At 48.1% G+C, this 17,753-nt stretch overlaps 1 protein-coding gene across 6 annotated transcripts in view; it reads left to right on the top strand.

Moving 5' to 3' along the window:
- GABRD (gamma-aminobutyric acid type A receptor subunit delta) overlaps positions 1-17,753 on the top strand; it is a 28,562-nt gene that overhangs the window by 301 nt on the left and 10,508 nt on the right. For 2 of the 6 annotated variants that reach the window (XM_070511315.1, XM_014863119.3), the window contains exon 1: positions 15,997-16,226. The exons of 2 other annotated variants lie outside the window; for them this stretch is intronic. In XM_070511315.1, the coding sequence (XP_070367416.1) occupies positions 16,159-16,226 (68 nt within the window). In that variant the 5' untranslated portion in view covers positions 15,997-16,158. Of the gene's footprint in view, positions 1-15,987; positions 16,227-17,753 lie in introns of those variants that run through there. 2 more of the 6 variants (XM_014863118.3, XM_070511316.1) reach the window with 2 other exon arrangements.

Here is a 17,753-nt window from a genome sequence, read left to right as displayed (position 1 = left end):
CAGCGGTTAGGTTTGCACGTTTTGCTTCTCCGGGGCACGGGGTTCGCCGCTTCGGATCCCAGGTGCCGACATGGCACCGCTGGGCAAAAGCCGTGCTGTGGCAGGCGTCCCACGTATAACGTAGAGGAAGATGGGCATGGATGTTAGCTCAGGGCCAGTCTTCCTCAGCAAATAGAGGAGGATTGGCAGTAGTTAGCTCAGGGCTAATCTTTCTCAAAAAAAAAGAAAACAAAGGTAACATAAAAATGATTACCAACAAGAAGCAGGAGGACAGGAGTAGAAACTAGATTTTTCTAAATGTGCTTGTACATTTGGCTATGGGACTGTGTAATTATAAAACCAAAAGTAAATCAAAATAGGAAAAAATAATTCCTAAAAATTGGAAACAAAATGAAACAAATGAACCTAACTGTATGTCAGGTTGGTGGCTTAACCATAGAGAAAAGGATAATTTCAAGTGACTTTAAACCCAACAGTTTGACTGTACATACCTAGTAGACTACGTCCCAAGGACAAAAGGAGCTGTGGAGGAATCTTAAATTGTTGCAGTAATCCTGGTCTTAGTAATAATGTTGGTATTGCTGTTCTGGAGTTATATAAAGTGGGATAAAGCAAATAAGCTGTATGAAAATATTAGGAACCAGTATTTTCAGCAGGCGAGAATAGACAAATATAAAATAAGAACTGAAAAATCTGTAATCCTGTGTGTCAATAGGAAATATTAGTATGAATTAATATGATCTTTTTCTTTTAAAACATATTTCTTATCTCTGTCCACTGAAAGGTCTAGAACTGTCCAGTATTGTAGCCACTGGACACACAGGGCTTTTTATACTTAAATTAATTAAAATTAAATACTTGAACAAATATTTGTACACCAATGTTCACAACAACATTATTCATAATAACCTAAAGGTGGAAACAACCCAAATGTCCATCAATGGATGAATGGAAAAAGAAAATGTGATATATACAGATAATGGAATTATTCAGCCTCAGGAAGGAAATCCTGACACATGTTACAACATGGCTGAACCTCAAGGATGTTGTGCTGAGTGAAATAAGCCAGACACAAAAGAACAAATATTGTTGGAATCACTTTTATGAGGTCCCTAGAGGGGTCAAATTCATAGAAACAGAAAGTAGAAGGAGGTGGGGGGGGCTGGGGGAGGGGGTGGGAAGTTAGTGTTCAATGGGCACAGAGTTTCAGTTTGGGAGGGTGAAGAAGTTCTGGAGATGGGCGGTGGTGATGGTTGCACAACAATGGACGTGTGCATAATGTTGCTGAACTGTACGTTAAAAATGGTTAAAATGGTAAATTTTGTTATGTGTATTTTACCCCAGTAAAGACGTTTTCATTAAATAAAATTTAAAGTGCCATTCCTCGGGCGCAATAGCCACATTTCAAGTGTTCTGGGGACCCACGCGGCTAGTAGCTGCATGTTAGACGGTGCAGATGTGAGAAGTGCCCACCGTTCCTGTGGACGGCACTGGTCTGAAAACTACCTCCAGTCCAGTAGCAACGAGTACTCTTAGCACCGACTGTTGTTCCTACGCGCCATTTCCTACTAAAAGAAACCATAGCTTCTTAGAAAAATGACTGAGTTCAGATCTGAGGCAGAAAACATGCAAGATGATCCTGGAGCATCTTATCGACAGAAAGCAAGGAAATTATCAAAGATTCTAGCATGCGTCAGAGGATTCATTAGCCAATTTGGAGGGCCTCCCACTGGCCAAAGTAAGGACATTTTGAGGATCAAAAAGAAAAGTAACTATGATGGGTTGAAGCACGTCAAATATGTTAAAATCCATGAGTTCATTTTTTAAATAACATCCTCATTGGTCACCTTTGAAGGATGCTGGGATACTAAGCTACCATTCTGATAACTGTTGTAGCAGCCGTCGGCAGTGAGCTGGCAGCCAGCAGCTGGCAATGAGGAGCCCATCCCAGGTTGTATGCAGGTGCCTTGAACAAGGTGGCAGTCCATTGGTAAAACTTCCACCAATAATAAATTGAGAGAATGGTGGCTGGTATGGTGATTGAGAAGGATGTGTGTTTGGGAGGACAAAGAAGATGCATACAAGAACAGTACAGTGATCTGACTGTTATTAGGTTGCATTGACACCATACAGAGGGATCATGAAAGGTTGGAGACAGTTAACACACAATTGAAACTAAGTGTGAAGGCCAGAACTTCCTGGTAGTTTATAAAGAGGCCCGTGTCTCCTTCAGTGGGAGAAAAGGAAAAGCTGGTCCCAGGACAAGGACTGAATAGTTAGAGATGTTGGGCTTCAAAGATGACTGTATGTTGGTCACAGTTGATTTGCTATACCAAAGTCAGGGGCCTGGTTGGGAAGACTTTGACATATGGGGTGGGGATTTCTAGGTGGATGCCCCAGAAGGTTTTGGCTCCCCAGACTCTTTTGAAACTCCAGAGCCTGCAAAGGTGCCTCACCCGTCTCTAGGAGGGGCTAGCACTCCCCTCACATGGGAGGACACTGCAGGGACCTCCCAAAAAAGGCAACAGGGTCTCCTTCAGGATCTGCCCCTGACCCGTCTGTTGACTGCCAGGCTGACAGCTAGGGATAAGTTCGGTCATAACCTCATCAAATATGCACTGGGCCTGATGAGGGAGAAGGGGCCGGAAGCCAAAGGAGCTGCAAGAAGGTGCAGCAGTTCCTGTCTGGGGGAATCCAGGGTAATGGGTTTCGAGGGTGCCCAATCAAGGGGGGTGAAACAGAGACTCTGACAGGCAGGGTTCATTGGCTTCCAGCATTCTCTCGGGGTATGAGATTTCACACCCTGGCGAGGAGTCCAGAGGTTGGTGAAACTCAAAGTGGTGAAAATCTTCCCAACTTGATGAAAACTACAAGCCCACAGATCCAAGAAGCTCAACAAGCCTCAAGCAGAATAAATACAAGAAAATCACACTGAGACTCAATAATCCAACTGGTGAAAATGAGAAATAAAGAAAAACTCTTTAAAACACTCACAGAAAAGACACATTTCATACAGAGCAACAAAGAAACATCAGCAAACTTCTCGTGAGAAACCGGAGTCAATGGAGCAATGATGTGAAAATCCTGAAAGAAAGGAAAAGAAAAACAAGCACGAAACACTCACGACCTAAACGTCTGCACCAGAGAAAGCAGCTCTCAGACAGGAGGGTGATCGCACGGTACAAGAATCCTCTCGCTCTGAAGCTGTTATTTAAAAACATTTGTAAAAAGCGAAGGCAGGTTTCTGCTTCTGACTGAGATGGAGTGACAGGGACAGGTTCCCCTCCTGCCCGAAACACCTACAAACTGAACAAACTGTGGGACAACAGTTGTCAAGTTTTTGGACACCAGGGAACTAAGAGCTGTGATCCCAGAGAGGGAGGAGCACACGAGGTGAGAGCTCGATGGCCCCAGCTTATTCCTGGAGAGAGCTTCCAGGCCACCGTGCAGGGCGGGGGTGCAGGTGGAACACGAATGATAAAGGAAAATGGACCACATGGATTTCATCAAGATGAAAACTTTGACTCTTCAAAAGGTATTGTTAAGAAAGTGAGTAGGGGTAGGTGACATCGGCATCATGGCGGAGTGAGTTTAATCTCTCCCCTCCAACGTACAACAAAAAGGGGCATCCGTATGCCAACAGAGGACATCCTAATACAACACAAAAATGTTGGAGAGATCCATGCAGCCCTACGACAGAGCGCACAGAGGCTGGAGGCCCCTCAGAGGAGGTGGAATGGGGTAAGAGAGAACTTTGCTCCCCCCTCCAAGGACTGTGATCCAGGGCCACAGGCGGCCTCGGAGAGGGAAGGAACGGTGGAGGGAAGGAATGCTCATTTGTGGGAACATCAAGGACTCCTGAGGGGCCGTACAGCCTAGAAAGAAGCCCTCCACCAGGGCGAGAGCTTTCGTGGGGGTGACTGTATTGAGCCAACACCCCAGGAAACCAGATAGCAAGAGCAGAGTGAGAAAACCCCAAGAACATGCAGGAGAAAGTGCCCCTACCCCCAGCCGCTCTGTGTGGCTCCCGCCCCTGGGATTTCAGCTGACAGCAGAGGGCGGAGAATACGCAGCTTTTGACCCCCACCCAGTGGCAATAGGAGGTAACTGCAACCAAATAATACCAGGATGCATAAAAGTGGAACCACCCCCTCTAGCATTATCAAACATTATATCAAATCTCCAGACCAGAGAGAAAATGACAAGTGCCCAGAATTCAGTCCTGAGGATGCAGAAATATGTAATCCAAATGACAAAGAATTCAAAACAAGTATCATCAAAAAACTCAACGAGGTAAAAGAGAATGTAGAGAAGTCAACGAGTTCAGGATCTACTTCACAAAAGAGATTGAAACTATAAAGAAGAATCAATCAGAAATATTAGAGATGAAAGACACAATGGAAGAGATAAAACAAAATATGGATTCCCTGAACACTCGAGCGGACACCGTAGAGGAGCATATCAGCATAATCGAAGATAGACGTGTTGAAATGCTCCAGATAGAGGAGGAGAGAGAAGTAAGACTGAAAAGAAATGAAGAAAGTCTCCGAGAAATATCTGACTCGATTAGGAAATGCAGCATAAGAATGATAGGTATTCAAGAAGCAGAAGGAGAAGACAATGGAGCAGAAAACTTGTTCAAAGAAATAATAGCAGAGAAATTCCCAAACCTGGGGAAGGAGATGGACATCCATGTGGAAGAGGCTGCCGGATCTCTTAAATACGTCAATGTAAAAAGACCTACTGCAAGGCACATAGTAGTGAAACTGGCAAAACTGAATGACAAAGAAAGAATGCTAAGGGCAGCAAGGCAGAAGAAAATAACCTGCAAAGGAACTCCCATCAGGCTTTCAGCATATTTCTCTGCAGAAACCTTACAGGCCAGGAGAGACTGGAATGACATATTAAAATCTTTGAAGGACAAAACCTTTCAGCCAAGAATACTCTATCCAGCGAAAATATCCTTCAGATATGATGGAGAAATAAAAACTTTCCCAGACAAACATAACCTAAGGGAGTTCATAGCCATGAGACTGCCCCCTACAAGAAATCCTCAAGAAGGCCTTCATGCCTGAAAAAAAAAGGGGGGGGAGAAAGGGGTTACAAAGCATGGAGTAAGGAGTTAAGCAGGTAGACAGAATCAGAGAAGGACAGCAAATAATCAAATATAGCTTTAAAGACAAAGGGAAGGAAAACACCAAAAACAAAGATAATCATGTTATTTTAACCATAAACTCACAGCACAAGATGGAATAAGATGTGAGGAAAACAACTGAGGAGGGGAAGAGGAAAGGGACTGAATTGGTTTAGTCTAAGGAAATTAGAGGCCATCAGAAAAGGGACTATCTTATCCACAAGATCTTGAATACAAACCTCAGGGTAACCACTAAACAAAAAAGCAGAACACAGACACAAACAATAAATAAGGAGAAAGCAAAGAAACACAGCATAAAAAACTGCATAACTCGATGGGTCGACCAAAACACGCAGGATGAGAAACAAAGGAAATGCAGGAGAACTGGAAAACGAGTGATAAAATGGCAGCATTAAGTCCTCATATATCAACAATCACCCTAAACGTAAATGGATTGAATTCTCCTGTAAAAAGACACAGAGTGGCGAGATGGGTTAAAGAATAAAACCCAGTAACATGCTGCCTCCAGGAAACACAACTCAGCTCTGAGGACAAATACAGGCTCAGAGTGAAGGGATGGAAGATGATACTCCAAGCTAATGGCAAACAAAAGAAAGCGGGTGTTGCAATACTTATATCAGACAAACTAGACTGAAGATAAGACAGGTAAAGAGAGACAAAGAGGGGCAATATATTATGATCAAAGGGACCCTCCATCAAAAAGAAATAACACTTATAAATATCTATGCACCCAGCACAGGAGCACCAAAGTTCATAAAGCAACTATTAACAAATCTGAAAGAAGATATTAACAATACCACAACAATATTAGGGGACCTCAACACCCCGCTCACATCATTGGACAGATCATCCAGACAGAAAATCAACAAGGAAACAGTGGAATTAAGTGAAAAGCTAGAACAATCAGACTTAATAGACATATATAGAACACTGCATCCAAAAACAGCAGAGTACACATTCTTCTCAAGTGCACACGGAGCATTCTCAAGAATAGACCATATACTGAGAAACAAGGCAAGCCTCAATAAATTTGAGAAGATTGGAATAATAACATGCATCTTTTCTGGTCACAATGCTATAAAGCTAGAAATTAACTACAAGAAAAAAACTGAGAAAGGGGCAAAGATGGGGAGACTAAACAACATGCTATTGAACAAGCAATGGATCATTGAAGAAATTAAAGGAGAAATCAAAAAATATCTGGAGACAAACGAAAATGAAAACATACCGTACCAACTCATATGGGATGCAGGAAAAGTCGTATTAAGAGAGAAATTCATCGCAGTACAGGTTCACCTTAACAAACAAGAAAAAGCCTAAATAAGCAATCTCAAACTACACCTAATTGAATTAGAAAATAAGAGCAAACAAAGCCCAAAGCTAGCAGAAGGAGAGAAATAATAAAAATCAGAGCAGAAATAAATGCTATTGAAACAAAAAAGGCAGTAGAAAGGATCAATGAAACAAAGAGCTGGTTCTTTGAGAAGATAAATAAAATTGACAAATCCCTAGCCAGACTTACAAAGAAAAAAAGAGAGAAAGCTCAGATAAATAAAATTAGAAGTGAAAGAGGAGAAATAACAATGGATACCACAGAAATACAATGGATTATAAGAGAATACTATGAAAATCTATATACCAACAGAATGGCCAATCTAGAGAAAATCGATAAATTCTTAGACTCTTACAACCTCCCAAAGCTGAATCAAGAAGAAATAGAGAATCTGAATAGACCAATCACAAGTAAAGAAATTGAAACTGTGACCAAAATCATCCCAAAGAATAAAAGCCCAGGACTAGATGGCTTCTCTGGGGAATTCTACCAACTTTCAGAGAGGATTTAATATCTATCATTCTCAAGCTATTCCAAAAAATTAAGCAAGATGTAAGACTTCCTAACACATTCTATGAGGCCGACATCACTCTGATCCCAAAGCCTGACAAGGACAACACAAAGAAGGAAAACTACAGGCCAATATCGCTAATAAACATCGAAGCAAATATCCTCAACAAAATATTGGCAACCCGAGTACAGCAACACATCGAAAAGATCATACATCATGATCAAGTGGGATTCATACCAGGGACACAGGGATGGTTCGACATCTGCAAATTAATCAACGTGATACACCACAGCAACAAAAGAGGAATAAAAACCACATGATCATCTCAATAGATGCAGGGAAAGCATTTGACAAGATCTGACAGCCATTTATGATAAAAAAAAATCTTAGCAAAATGGGGATAGAAGGAAATTACCTCAACATAATAAAGGCCATATATGACAAACCCACAGTCAGCATCATACTCAATGGGGAAAAACTGAACGCCATCCCCCTGAGAACAGGAACAAGACAAGGATGCCCACTATCACCACTCTTATTCAACATGGTACTGGAGGTTTTGTCCAGAGCAATTAGGCAAGAAAAAGAAATAAAAGGAATCCAAATAGGGAGAGAAGAAGTGAAACTCTCGCTGTTTGCAGACACATGATCTTATATATAGAAAACCCTAAAGAATCCATCAGAAAACTATTAGAAATAATTAAAAACTACAGTAAAGTTGCGGGGTACAAAATCAACCTGCAAAAATCAGTTGCATTTCTGTACTCTAATAACAAACTTACAGAAAGAGAACTCAGAATACAATTCCATTTACAATCGCAACAAAAAGAATAAAGTACCTAGGAATAAATTTAACCAAGGAGGTGAAGGGCTTATACAAGGAAAACTGTAAGATGTTATTGAAAGAAATAGGTAATGACATAAAGAGATGGAAAGAGACTCCATGCACATGGATTGGAAAAATAAATATAGTTAAAATGTCCATACTACCCAAAAGCAATCTACAGATTCAATGCAACCCCAATCAGAATCCCAGTGACACTCTTCATGGAAATAGAGTGAAGAATCCTAAAATTCATATGGGGCAACCAAAGACCCCGAATTACTAACGCAATCCTGAGAAAAAAGAACAAAGCTGGAGGCATCACAATCCCTGACTTCAAAATGTATTACAAAGCCATACTGATCAAAACAGCATAGTACTGGTACAAAAACAGGCACACAGATCAGTGGAACAGAACTGAAAGCCCAGAAATAAAACTGCACATCTACAGACAGCTAATCTTCGACAAAGGTACCAAGAACACACAATGGAGAAAAGATAGTCTCTTCAATGAATGGTGTTGGGAAAACTGGACAGCCACATGCAAAAGAATGAAGGTAGACCATTATCTCACGCCATACACAAAAATAGCCCTAAAAGGGATCAAAGACCTGAAGATAAGTCCTGAAACCATAAAACTCCTGGAAGGTAATATAGGGAGTACACTCTTTGACATCAAACTTAAACAGATATTTTTGAACACCATGTCTTCTCAGATAAGGGAAATAAAAGAAAAAATAAACAAGTGGGAATTCATTAGACTAAAGAGCTTCTGCGAGGCTAAAGAAACTAGGATCAAAACCGAAACACAACCCACCAATTGGGAGAAAATTTTTGCAAATCATATATCTGATAAGGGGTTAACTTCCATAATATATAAGGAACTCACACAACTGAACAACAAAAAATCAAACAGCCTGATCAAAAACTGGGCAGGGGATATGAATAGACATTTTTCCAAAGAAGATATACAGATGGCAATAAACACATGAAAAGATGTTCAACATCACTAATCATCAGGGAAATGCAAATCAAAACTACACTAAGATACTACCTTACACCTGCTAAAATGGCTATAATCACTAAGACTAAAAATAACAAATGTTGGAGAGGGTGTGGAGAAAAGGGAACCCTCATACACTGCTGGTGGGAATGCAAACTGGTGCAGCTGCTATAGAAAACAGTACAGACATTTCTCAAAAAACTAAAAATAGAAATACCATATGACCCAGCTATCCCACTACTGGGTATCTACCCAAATAACTTGAAATCAACAATCTAAAGTGACCTATGCACCCCTATGTTCATTGCAGCACTATTCACAATAGCCAAGACATGGAAGCAATCCAAATGCCCATCGACTGATGATTGGATAAAGAACATGTGGTGTACAATGGAGTACTACTCAGCCAGAAAAAAGACAAAGTCATCCCATTTGCAACATGGAAGGACCTGGAGGGAACTATGCTTAGCCAAATAAGCCAGACTGAGAAAGACAAACACCAGATGATTTCACTCATATGTGGAATATAAACAACACATGGACAAAGAAAACAATTCAGTGGTTACCAGGAGAAGGGCGGTGGCGTGTGGGCACAGGGGATGAAGGGAGCACCTATGTGGTGACAGACAAGAAATAATGTACAACTGAAATTTCACAATGATGGAACTATTATGAACTCAAGTAAATAAATAGATAAATAAATAAGAGAAAATGAGTAGGCAAACCCCAGACTGGGAGAAAATATTTGCAAAACATATATCCAACAAAGGACTTGTATCTACAACATATAAAGAATGCTTACAATAATAGGAAGACCAACAATCTCATTTTTAAATATGGACAAAAGATTTGAACAAATAAATAAGCGCATAAAAAGATGCTCAGTGTCGTTAGCCATTGAGAAAATGCACATTCAATTCCCAGTGAGATGTCTCTGCATAGCGACAGGAACGGCCAAAATTAGAGACACAGTCAAGTGTTGATGAGGAGGCAGGGCATCTTAAAATCTCCTACATCGCTGGTGGGAATACAAAATGGTGCAGCCATGTTGGAAAACAGAGTGGCGGTTTCTTTTTTTTTTTTTTTTTTTTTAAAGATTTTATTTTTTCCTTTTTCTCCCCAAAGCCCCCCAGTACATAGTTGTATATTCTTCGCTGTGGGTCCTTCCAGCTGTGGCACGCGGGACACCGCCCCAGCGTGGTCCGATGAGCAGTGCCACGTCCGCGCCCAGGACACGAACCAACGAAACACTGGGCCGCCTGCAGCGGAGCGCACGAACTTAACCACTCAGCCACGGGGCCAGCCCCCAGAGTGGCGGTTTCTTATAAAGTTAAACATACATTCCACTTACAGCCCCACAGTCCCATATCTAGGTACTTATTCAAGAGAAGTGAAAATGTGTGTCCACACAAAGACTTATACTTGAGTGTTCAAAGCAGCTTTACTCCTAATAACCAAAAGCCAGACACAGCCCAGACGTGCACGGGCAGGTGAGTAGCTACACAGATTGAGGTATATTAATCAGTGGAATGCTCCTCAGCAGCAACAAATAAACGACTGGTCCAGGCAACACCGTGGATGAAGCTCAAACACGGTCTGCAAAGTGAGAGAAGTCAGACACATAGCCTGCTGTCCCATCGTCCCCTGCTGCCTGACAAATTCCTGCAAGACGAGTGGCTTCAAACAGCACGGTTCTCCCCCAGTTTTTGTGGCTCAGTGTCTCTCACAAAGCTGCAGTCAAGATGGTGGCCAGGGCACCGTCATCTCGAGGTTCAGCGGGGCAGGACCCACCTCCCAGCTCACTCCGGCCGTGTTGGGAGTCAGCTCCTCGCTGTCTGTTGGACGGAGGCCTGGTCTCCCGGTTCCTTGTCCCTTGAGCCTCTTGCCACATCAGCTCGTGACACGGCAGCTGGCCTCATGGAAGTGAGCCAGGGAGAGAGAGAGTCGGCAAGACAGCAGTCACAGACCTTTACCAGCTGTCCTCGGAAGCAGTGTCTCATCGCTTTTGGATGCGTCATTGGAACAAGTCACGCGGTCCAGACCCTACGCCAGGGGAGGGGTTTGCACAAGACCGGGAGGCAGGGGTCATTGGGAGCCATTTTAGAAGGCTGCCAACTTCATACTGCATGATTCCATTTATATGGTGTTTCAGAAAGGGCAGAACCAGAGTGACAGGAAGCAGACTCCTCTCATTACTCGGGACCAGGGCTGGGCTGGGGGTTGCCTGCAAAGGGGCAGGAGGGAACTTTTTGAGGTGGTGGAAATGTGCAGTGTCGTGCTTATGTTGGTGGTTGTACAACCTACACATATCCCAAAACCCATCAAATTGTATGTTTAAAATTAGTGAATTTTATTCTGTGTAAATTACGTCCCAATAAAGCTGATTAAAAATGAGACATGGGCTCCAGTCCACAACCGAAGGGGCTGTGCGTGATCTGGCTCCTGCCTGGCTCTCTCTGCTGCCCTTCCTCCCTGCTCGATCACAGCCGGCGCTGACCTGGCCTGGCTCCGGTTTGAACAGCCAGTCCGTCCTGCCTCCGCACCTTCGCACTTTCCCTTCTCTGCTGGGAACACTTACCTGCCTCTTAATGTGGCTGGCTGGTCCTCCAGAAGGGACAGGACAGAATTCAGGTCTCAGCTCTTCCTGACCCCCATCTGGAGTGCCCCCCCACCCTCAACACAGCTATTCTTTCTTATTTTTATCCTGCTTAAATTCCTCCACAGCGCGTATACATTTCAAACAGTCTCTTTTGTTTGTTTACCCACTGACTGTCCGTCTTCTCCCTTCTAGAAGGTGAGCTCAGTGGGGCAGGGACCTTTTATATCTTATTCACACCCAACGTCTAGACCAATACTTGGCACATAGTAGGATGAATAGCCCATAAATATTTGTTAAGTGAATATTGATCTGTGCAGGGGCCTTTCTTGAGGAAGTTAAGGAACGTATTCAAATCTCAAGCTGGAAAAAGATTCCAGCAAATCTCCCGCTGTGTTCCTCCAGCGTCCTGTGCAGAGGGTCAGCGTGCGGACCAGAGAGGCCGAGGGCCCGGTGCCTTCCTCTCAGGATCCGGAGCGGCCTGCCGGTGGGTGCAGGGTGGAGTCTCGTCTCCCCAGCCTCTCTTCTCAGCAGTTCTCGTGCTGCCGATCCAGTCCTGCTCGCATCACAAGCTGAATGCTTTTCTCACTTGATAGACAGCCCTTTTGTCAGGAATGTTAATTTGTGTCGAACATTTTCTATCACATGAAAGAATTGAAATTGCCTCTTAAAAAACATAAAATACGAGAATAGAATTCTGCCTTCTCCACAGTAAAGAAGAGCGATTGTACATGGAGGTCCATTTGGCTCGTGTGAAAATACTCTCTGAGTGGCCGAGTTTGATGGTTTAATCATTCTCAGGGCCTCGATTACTAAAAACAGCAGCAACTCTAAGCCCGTCTCCTGGGGCAGGGCCCCCTCTGTTTGGGTAGACGGCTGACCTCAGGCTGCCGGGAGTATTTTCCATTTGATCCTTTCTGCCAAGTTCCCTCTGCTTCTCCAAATGAATGGATTCCATCTGAAAATCACAGGATTAATAATTACACTCTCAGCTCAAGAAAATTCTTCTCTGTGTCACTGCCATTTTCTCGACTTGGTGCATTTTCCTAGGAAAATAATAAAGCAACCTCACAAATCCATCAGGCAGGGTTTTAAATTTAGCTAGGGCAGTCTCCCCTCCCAGATCCCTGTGACTCACCTTTACCGCCCGGGGCCTGTCCTGCTGCTGCCGTGGATTCAGGCCATCTCTCCTCCCAAACCCTGGACTCCGTGCCATCCCCCCATAGGCTGCAAGCGCCTGGCAAATCGACTCCCCAAAAGAAATAATGCAAAAATGGCCGCAGGCAGATGAGCTCAAGAATCTAGTGGACCAGCAGACCGTGCTTTTGTGGTGACTGCCGGGGGCTAACCAAGGACGCAGAGTCTCCATACCCTCCAGGGTCAGATACGTGATTGTCCTTCTCAGCGCCATATGGGAGAGCATACGGCCTCCCTGCACTGAACTGAGAAAGAGGCAGCAGTCACTGCCCTGGTCTCGGCACCGCAGGGCTCTGCATGGGTCCCACCTGACCGAGAAGCCACCGCGTTGCATGTTAGATCAGCAAAGGGGACCACCGAGCAGTTAACTAGACGTGCAGGAACCATTGACCAGTTAACTAGACACACAGGGACCGCCAAGCAGTTAACTACACTCGCAGGGACCAACAGCTCAGGTTTGAAGTTCGAGCTTCTTTTTCATCACTGTCCCAGGGTCTGGTACCAGGTCCCCTGTCCTGTGCTCTCAGTGGTGCCAAGACAAGGGGGCGGGGGCCCACGTGCGGGTGAGGAGCACAGACCTCACCTGAAATGGCATGCTGCACAGAGACCCTTCTTGTTGATTCCGAAAGTTTCACCGAAGTCACACTTGGAGGATGGGGTTCTCCCCCACAAAAAACAACAACAGGAGTGGAATAAACACGGGGAATAGCCTACAGTATTTTCCAGAGACGGGCGGTAGCCTGAGCACCTGCAAGTTAGACCGTTGTTTTCAATGAAGACAACCTGTCATCTGTCATTTATAAGGAAATGAGACTCTTTTTAATAGAGTTCAGTGGGTGTGGACTTCTGATACCCAGGAAACGAGGAAACCAAACCGATTTGTACTCTCACACCCTCCTTTTGCAAATGAATAAAACAAGCCAGGAAAAATTACTTCCCTGAGGCCACAGGCCATTTAGGAGCAGAGCTGGGGCTAGCACCCAGACCTCTGACTCCAGGAGCTTTTCCCAAATTCTCCAAGGGAGGAGAGAAGTGGGCTGTTTCCATTTCACAGGTGTGGACACTGCTGTGTCATGGGGCTGGCCTCAGCCGGTGGCCGACCACACAGGACCCAGGCCCTTCTTTCCGGAACTTTGGTGGGGGTGCCCCAGGTTGGCTTTCCCCGCTCTGGGGGAGCTGGAGCGTGTTTGAGTGGAGATGAAGATGAAGATGGGGAGACCCCCTGGTTCCACATGTCAGCGCGAGGCAACCAAGGTTCGGAAGTGCAGCAAACTAATTCTCAAAAAACTTGAAGGAGAAATATTGAAAACTCCCGTTCTCCCACAAACCAGTCAGGGATGATACAGAGCTGAGATGAAGCAGGCAGACTCAGGGGGAGAAATTAGCTGTCTAAGTTAGTAAATATTCCGGGCATTCTGGGGAGAGCTGCGAGAGAAGAGCCTGGGAGGGCGGGGCCGTGTCCTGAGTCTGCGGGTCTGAGGGTGACGTCTTCACCTTGTTCTCCATTTGTGTTTTGAACGTGCTTGCCTCCAGGACTTGAGGAAGAGGAAACAATTTAATGCCACCAAACAACCAGAGCTGTGCCAGGACGCACAGTACAGCTCTGCAGTGCAAGTTCAAGGCCAATTGGATGCCTCAGACGACAGGGAGAGTGAAGAAAGTAGCAACAATCCGGTTTGTCCTGGACCGAGTCGAGTGACTCAAGGTCAAAGTTCTCTCAGAGGCTGTTAGCACCTGACTCTTCCCAGATATTGAAAGGAGTGTGGCCGTGAGCCCAGCTACAGCGCTGGGACGGACGCCTGGGCCAGCACAGAGGCTGAAAGACAGGAGAGGAGAGCTGTGCACGGTCCCAAGCAGTAAAGGGATGCTGGCCGTGCCTGCTGTGCTGGCTTTTGGGGACCCTGAGCCTGTGTATCTTCCTACATTTGTCAAGCACCTATTGTATGCCAGAGGCTGTTAGACATGAGGGACCTGTGAAGAAGCAGACGGACATGATCCCTGCTCTAGCAGGGGATACTCGCAGCCCTTACTCGGAGCCAGGCCAGGCTCTGGCACTTTGTCATGGATTAGCTCCTCCACTCTCCAAACAAGCCTGTGTGGAAGGACAAATGGGAATGAGGCCACAAGGCCCAGAGACTTGTCCAGAGCGAATTGGGAACTGCAGTGAGTGAACACCGAGGCCACTGCCTCCCTGCCCAAAGGACCCACCTTAGCAGGGGCGAGGGACCCTCCACGGGAGGCACCAACAGCTGAGACCTGACTGGCTTCCTTAGAGCCTGCTACCTGCCTTAGGAAGAAAGCAGGGAGCCAGCCCCATCTTTCCATCCTCGGTGCCCAGGACCCAACTGGAAATTCCCAGCAGCCCTTTCTACACTTTCCTCCCCCTGCACCTGCTCTGGCCAGTGCCCACGGTCAACCCAGGGGACTCAACTTGCTCCAGGACCGTTTTGTCCATTCTAAGTGTTTTCATGAGAAGTTCCCTCTCTGTTGTCAGCTGATATTGAGCCCAGAAGTGAGTAAATGAGACCAAACAATGTTTAAAGTTTGTGATCAGTTTTGGGGGGAAACTGCCGCAGAACATTATGTTCAAAAGAGTTAAACTAGAAAACGTGTGAGGCCTTGACCTTCTCAGCTCTGTAGGGGGTGTGGCGTGGATGGCTCCGTGGTTGGAGCCCAGCCGTCTGCAGGGCCCTCAGAGCCGGTGTGGACAGGTGTGATGGAGCCTGGCCGGCGGCAGAGAAGCCGCTGCATCCCGTGACCAGAGCGGCCGGCAGCGGGGCCGCAGCGCGCTCTCGGCCCCTTGTCTCAGGGGCGCCCAGCGGGGGTGGGCAGGACGCTCTGCGGGCGCATTGCTTGGCTCCACCGCAAGCGCCAGAGTTTTGCAAGGAGCTGCCGGTGTTGGGCGAGCCGGGGCTTGGGGGGTTGGGGGGTTCTCCCCGTAGAAGGTGAAGCCTGCAAGGACGCTGCCCTCAGCCACCCTGCCCGCAAAGCCCGAACCAGCTCCCCGGGACTTGTGACCCCCACGAACAGCCCCGGGCAAACTCCGCCAGGGACCAGGTTCTGCTGCGTCCGTCGGTCCGCAGGGGCCCGGCGGGGCAGCGGGAGGCCTCGTCCACGCGGGTCGTGCGCCTGGGTCGCCTCCCGGGAAGACGCGCGGAGGGACTTGCTTGCGGCCGGCGAGGGCAGCAGTGGTGGCGTGGGGAGGGCCAGACTCGGTCCGGCCCGGGAGCGCGGGGAGAGGGGCACGGGGAGCCGTGGCGGGGGGTGGGGGGTGGGGTTGCTGCGTGGCTCGGGGCAGGAGAAGTCGGCCCGGCTCAGGAGTGGGGCGGGCGGGGCGGCCGGGGGTGGGGGAGCGGGCGGGATCGGGGCGGGGCGGGCTCCCGGCTCCGCGCTCTGTCCGCCCCCGCGTCCGCGCCGCGCGCCTCTCGCTCCCGCCCCGCCTGTGCCGCCGCCGCGGCCGCGGGCGAAGCAACTTCACGAGCGCCCCGGCCGGCCGGACCCCGACGCCTCCCCCGGCCCAGCGCAGAGCCCGCCGAGGCCATGGACGCGCTGGCCTGGCTGCTGCCCCCGCTCCTGCTGCTCTGCGCGCGCCAGCACCGCGGCGCCAGGTGAGCGAGGCCGCGTCCGCGCTGCGCCGGGGGTCGCCCTGGGTGGGGAGCCCCGCGCCGGCAGAGACCCGGCTGCCGGGATGGAGCGCGGCGCGGACCCCCGGTCGCCCCAGCTCTCCCGGGGCGCCCCCGACTGCGTCTCCCCCGCGGGCCGTCCTCTCCCGCCGCGCCGTCGCCTGGGTGCTGTCCGCCGTCTCGGTGCTGAACCGGCGCCACCCGGGTGGACGAGGTCGTCGGGGCCGCCCCCCCATTCTCCCCGGTACCCGGGCTCGCGTGGTGAGCTCCGGTTCCTCGGCCCCAGCCAGCACTTGGCCGGTCCCTGGCTGGCTGGTGCCCTTCCAGGTGGGGGCTGGACGCTCAGCGTGGCACAAGCTGCAAACAGGCAGGAGGGATGGGTCCTGAGAACACAGGCAGGTGGCTGTCCCCTTCGTAGGGGAGCAGGGCTACACCGGCTTCTGCGGCCCTTAGCAGGTCTTGGTGGACAAGAAGGCACGTCGTAAGGGCTGAGTATGGTTATGGAAGAGCGCGCACCCAGGATGCTCTGGGCTCTCCTTTTAGGGGCCATTTCAAATGCTCTCGACTGAACTCAAGTGTGCAGGTAGAAGGGAGCCAGGTGACCAGGGCAGAGGAAAGACTGGTGATTTCTTCCTACCTGTGTGTGCGGGGAGGCTGTCTCCCCAGTAAAGGAAGAGGCAAAGAAGAAAGGGCTCCTTGGGCTGAGCCTCCTTCCCTTTGGCTTCCAGGGACCAACATGGTCCCAGCTCGTTTTCTCAAGGGGACTTGAAGTGGGCTCTGGGTCTCTGGCCACGTTCCGTGGAGTAGTGAGGGGCCTTTTTGAAAATCAACTCAGGGCAAGGGCTGCAGAAAAACAAGAGCAAAAACGGCCCCCCACCGGCCCGGTGGCACAGCAGTTAAGTGCGCACATTCCGCTTTGGCGGCCCGGGGTTCGCTGGTTTGGATCCTGGGTGTGGACATGGCACCGCTTGGCACACCATGCTATGGTAGGCATCCCACATATAAAGTAGAGGAAGATGGGCACGGATGTTAGCTCAGGGCCAGTCTTCCTCAGTGAAAAGAGGTGGATTGGCAGCAGTTAGCTCAGGGCTAATCTTCCTCAAAAAAAAAAAAAAAAGGCCCCCCAGCGTTGTGGACTTCATGGTGCACCAACTGATGTGCAGACTTTGGAAACTGGAAGGGGCGGAACATCAGCCTGTGTTTCAGCTGTAGGCACTCAGGCAGCATGCAACACTCAGGGGTGTGTGGGGGGGGGCGGGGGTCAGGGTTTCCTTGTCAGAGTGGAGGGGGGCAGAGCCAGGAAGGCCTGGGTCCAGCCGCAGACATGGCCGTCGCGCCCAAGATCACAGGCAGTGTGGAGGCGGCCCCTGTCCTCGGGAGAGCTTAGCTCTCTTTGCAAGCCCCATGGCCTCTGTCCTTTCTCCTTTTCCTACTTCATGGTACCAGGGAGGCCAAAGCACTGAGGTGAGGCTGTAGACGCACATGCTGGACGCCCGGGATCAGTTTCTGGCC

Source organism: Equus asinus, chromosome 5 (assembly GCF_041296235.1).
Source record: "Equus asinus isolate D_3611 breed Donkey chromosome 5, EquAss-T2T_v2, whole genome shotgun sequence".
Lineage (NCBI taxonomy): Eukaryota > Metazoa > Chordata > Mammalia > Perissodactyla > Equidae > Equus > Equus asinus.
This window is presented reverse-complemented; position numbering and strand designations above follow the sequence as displayed.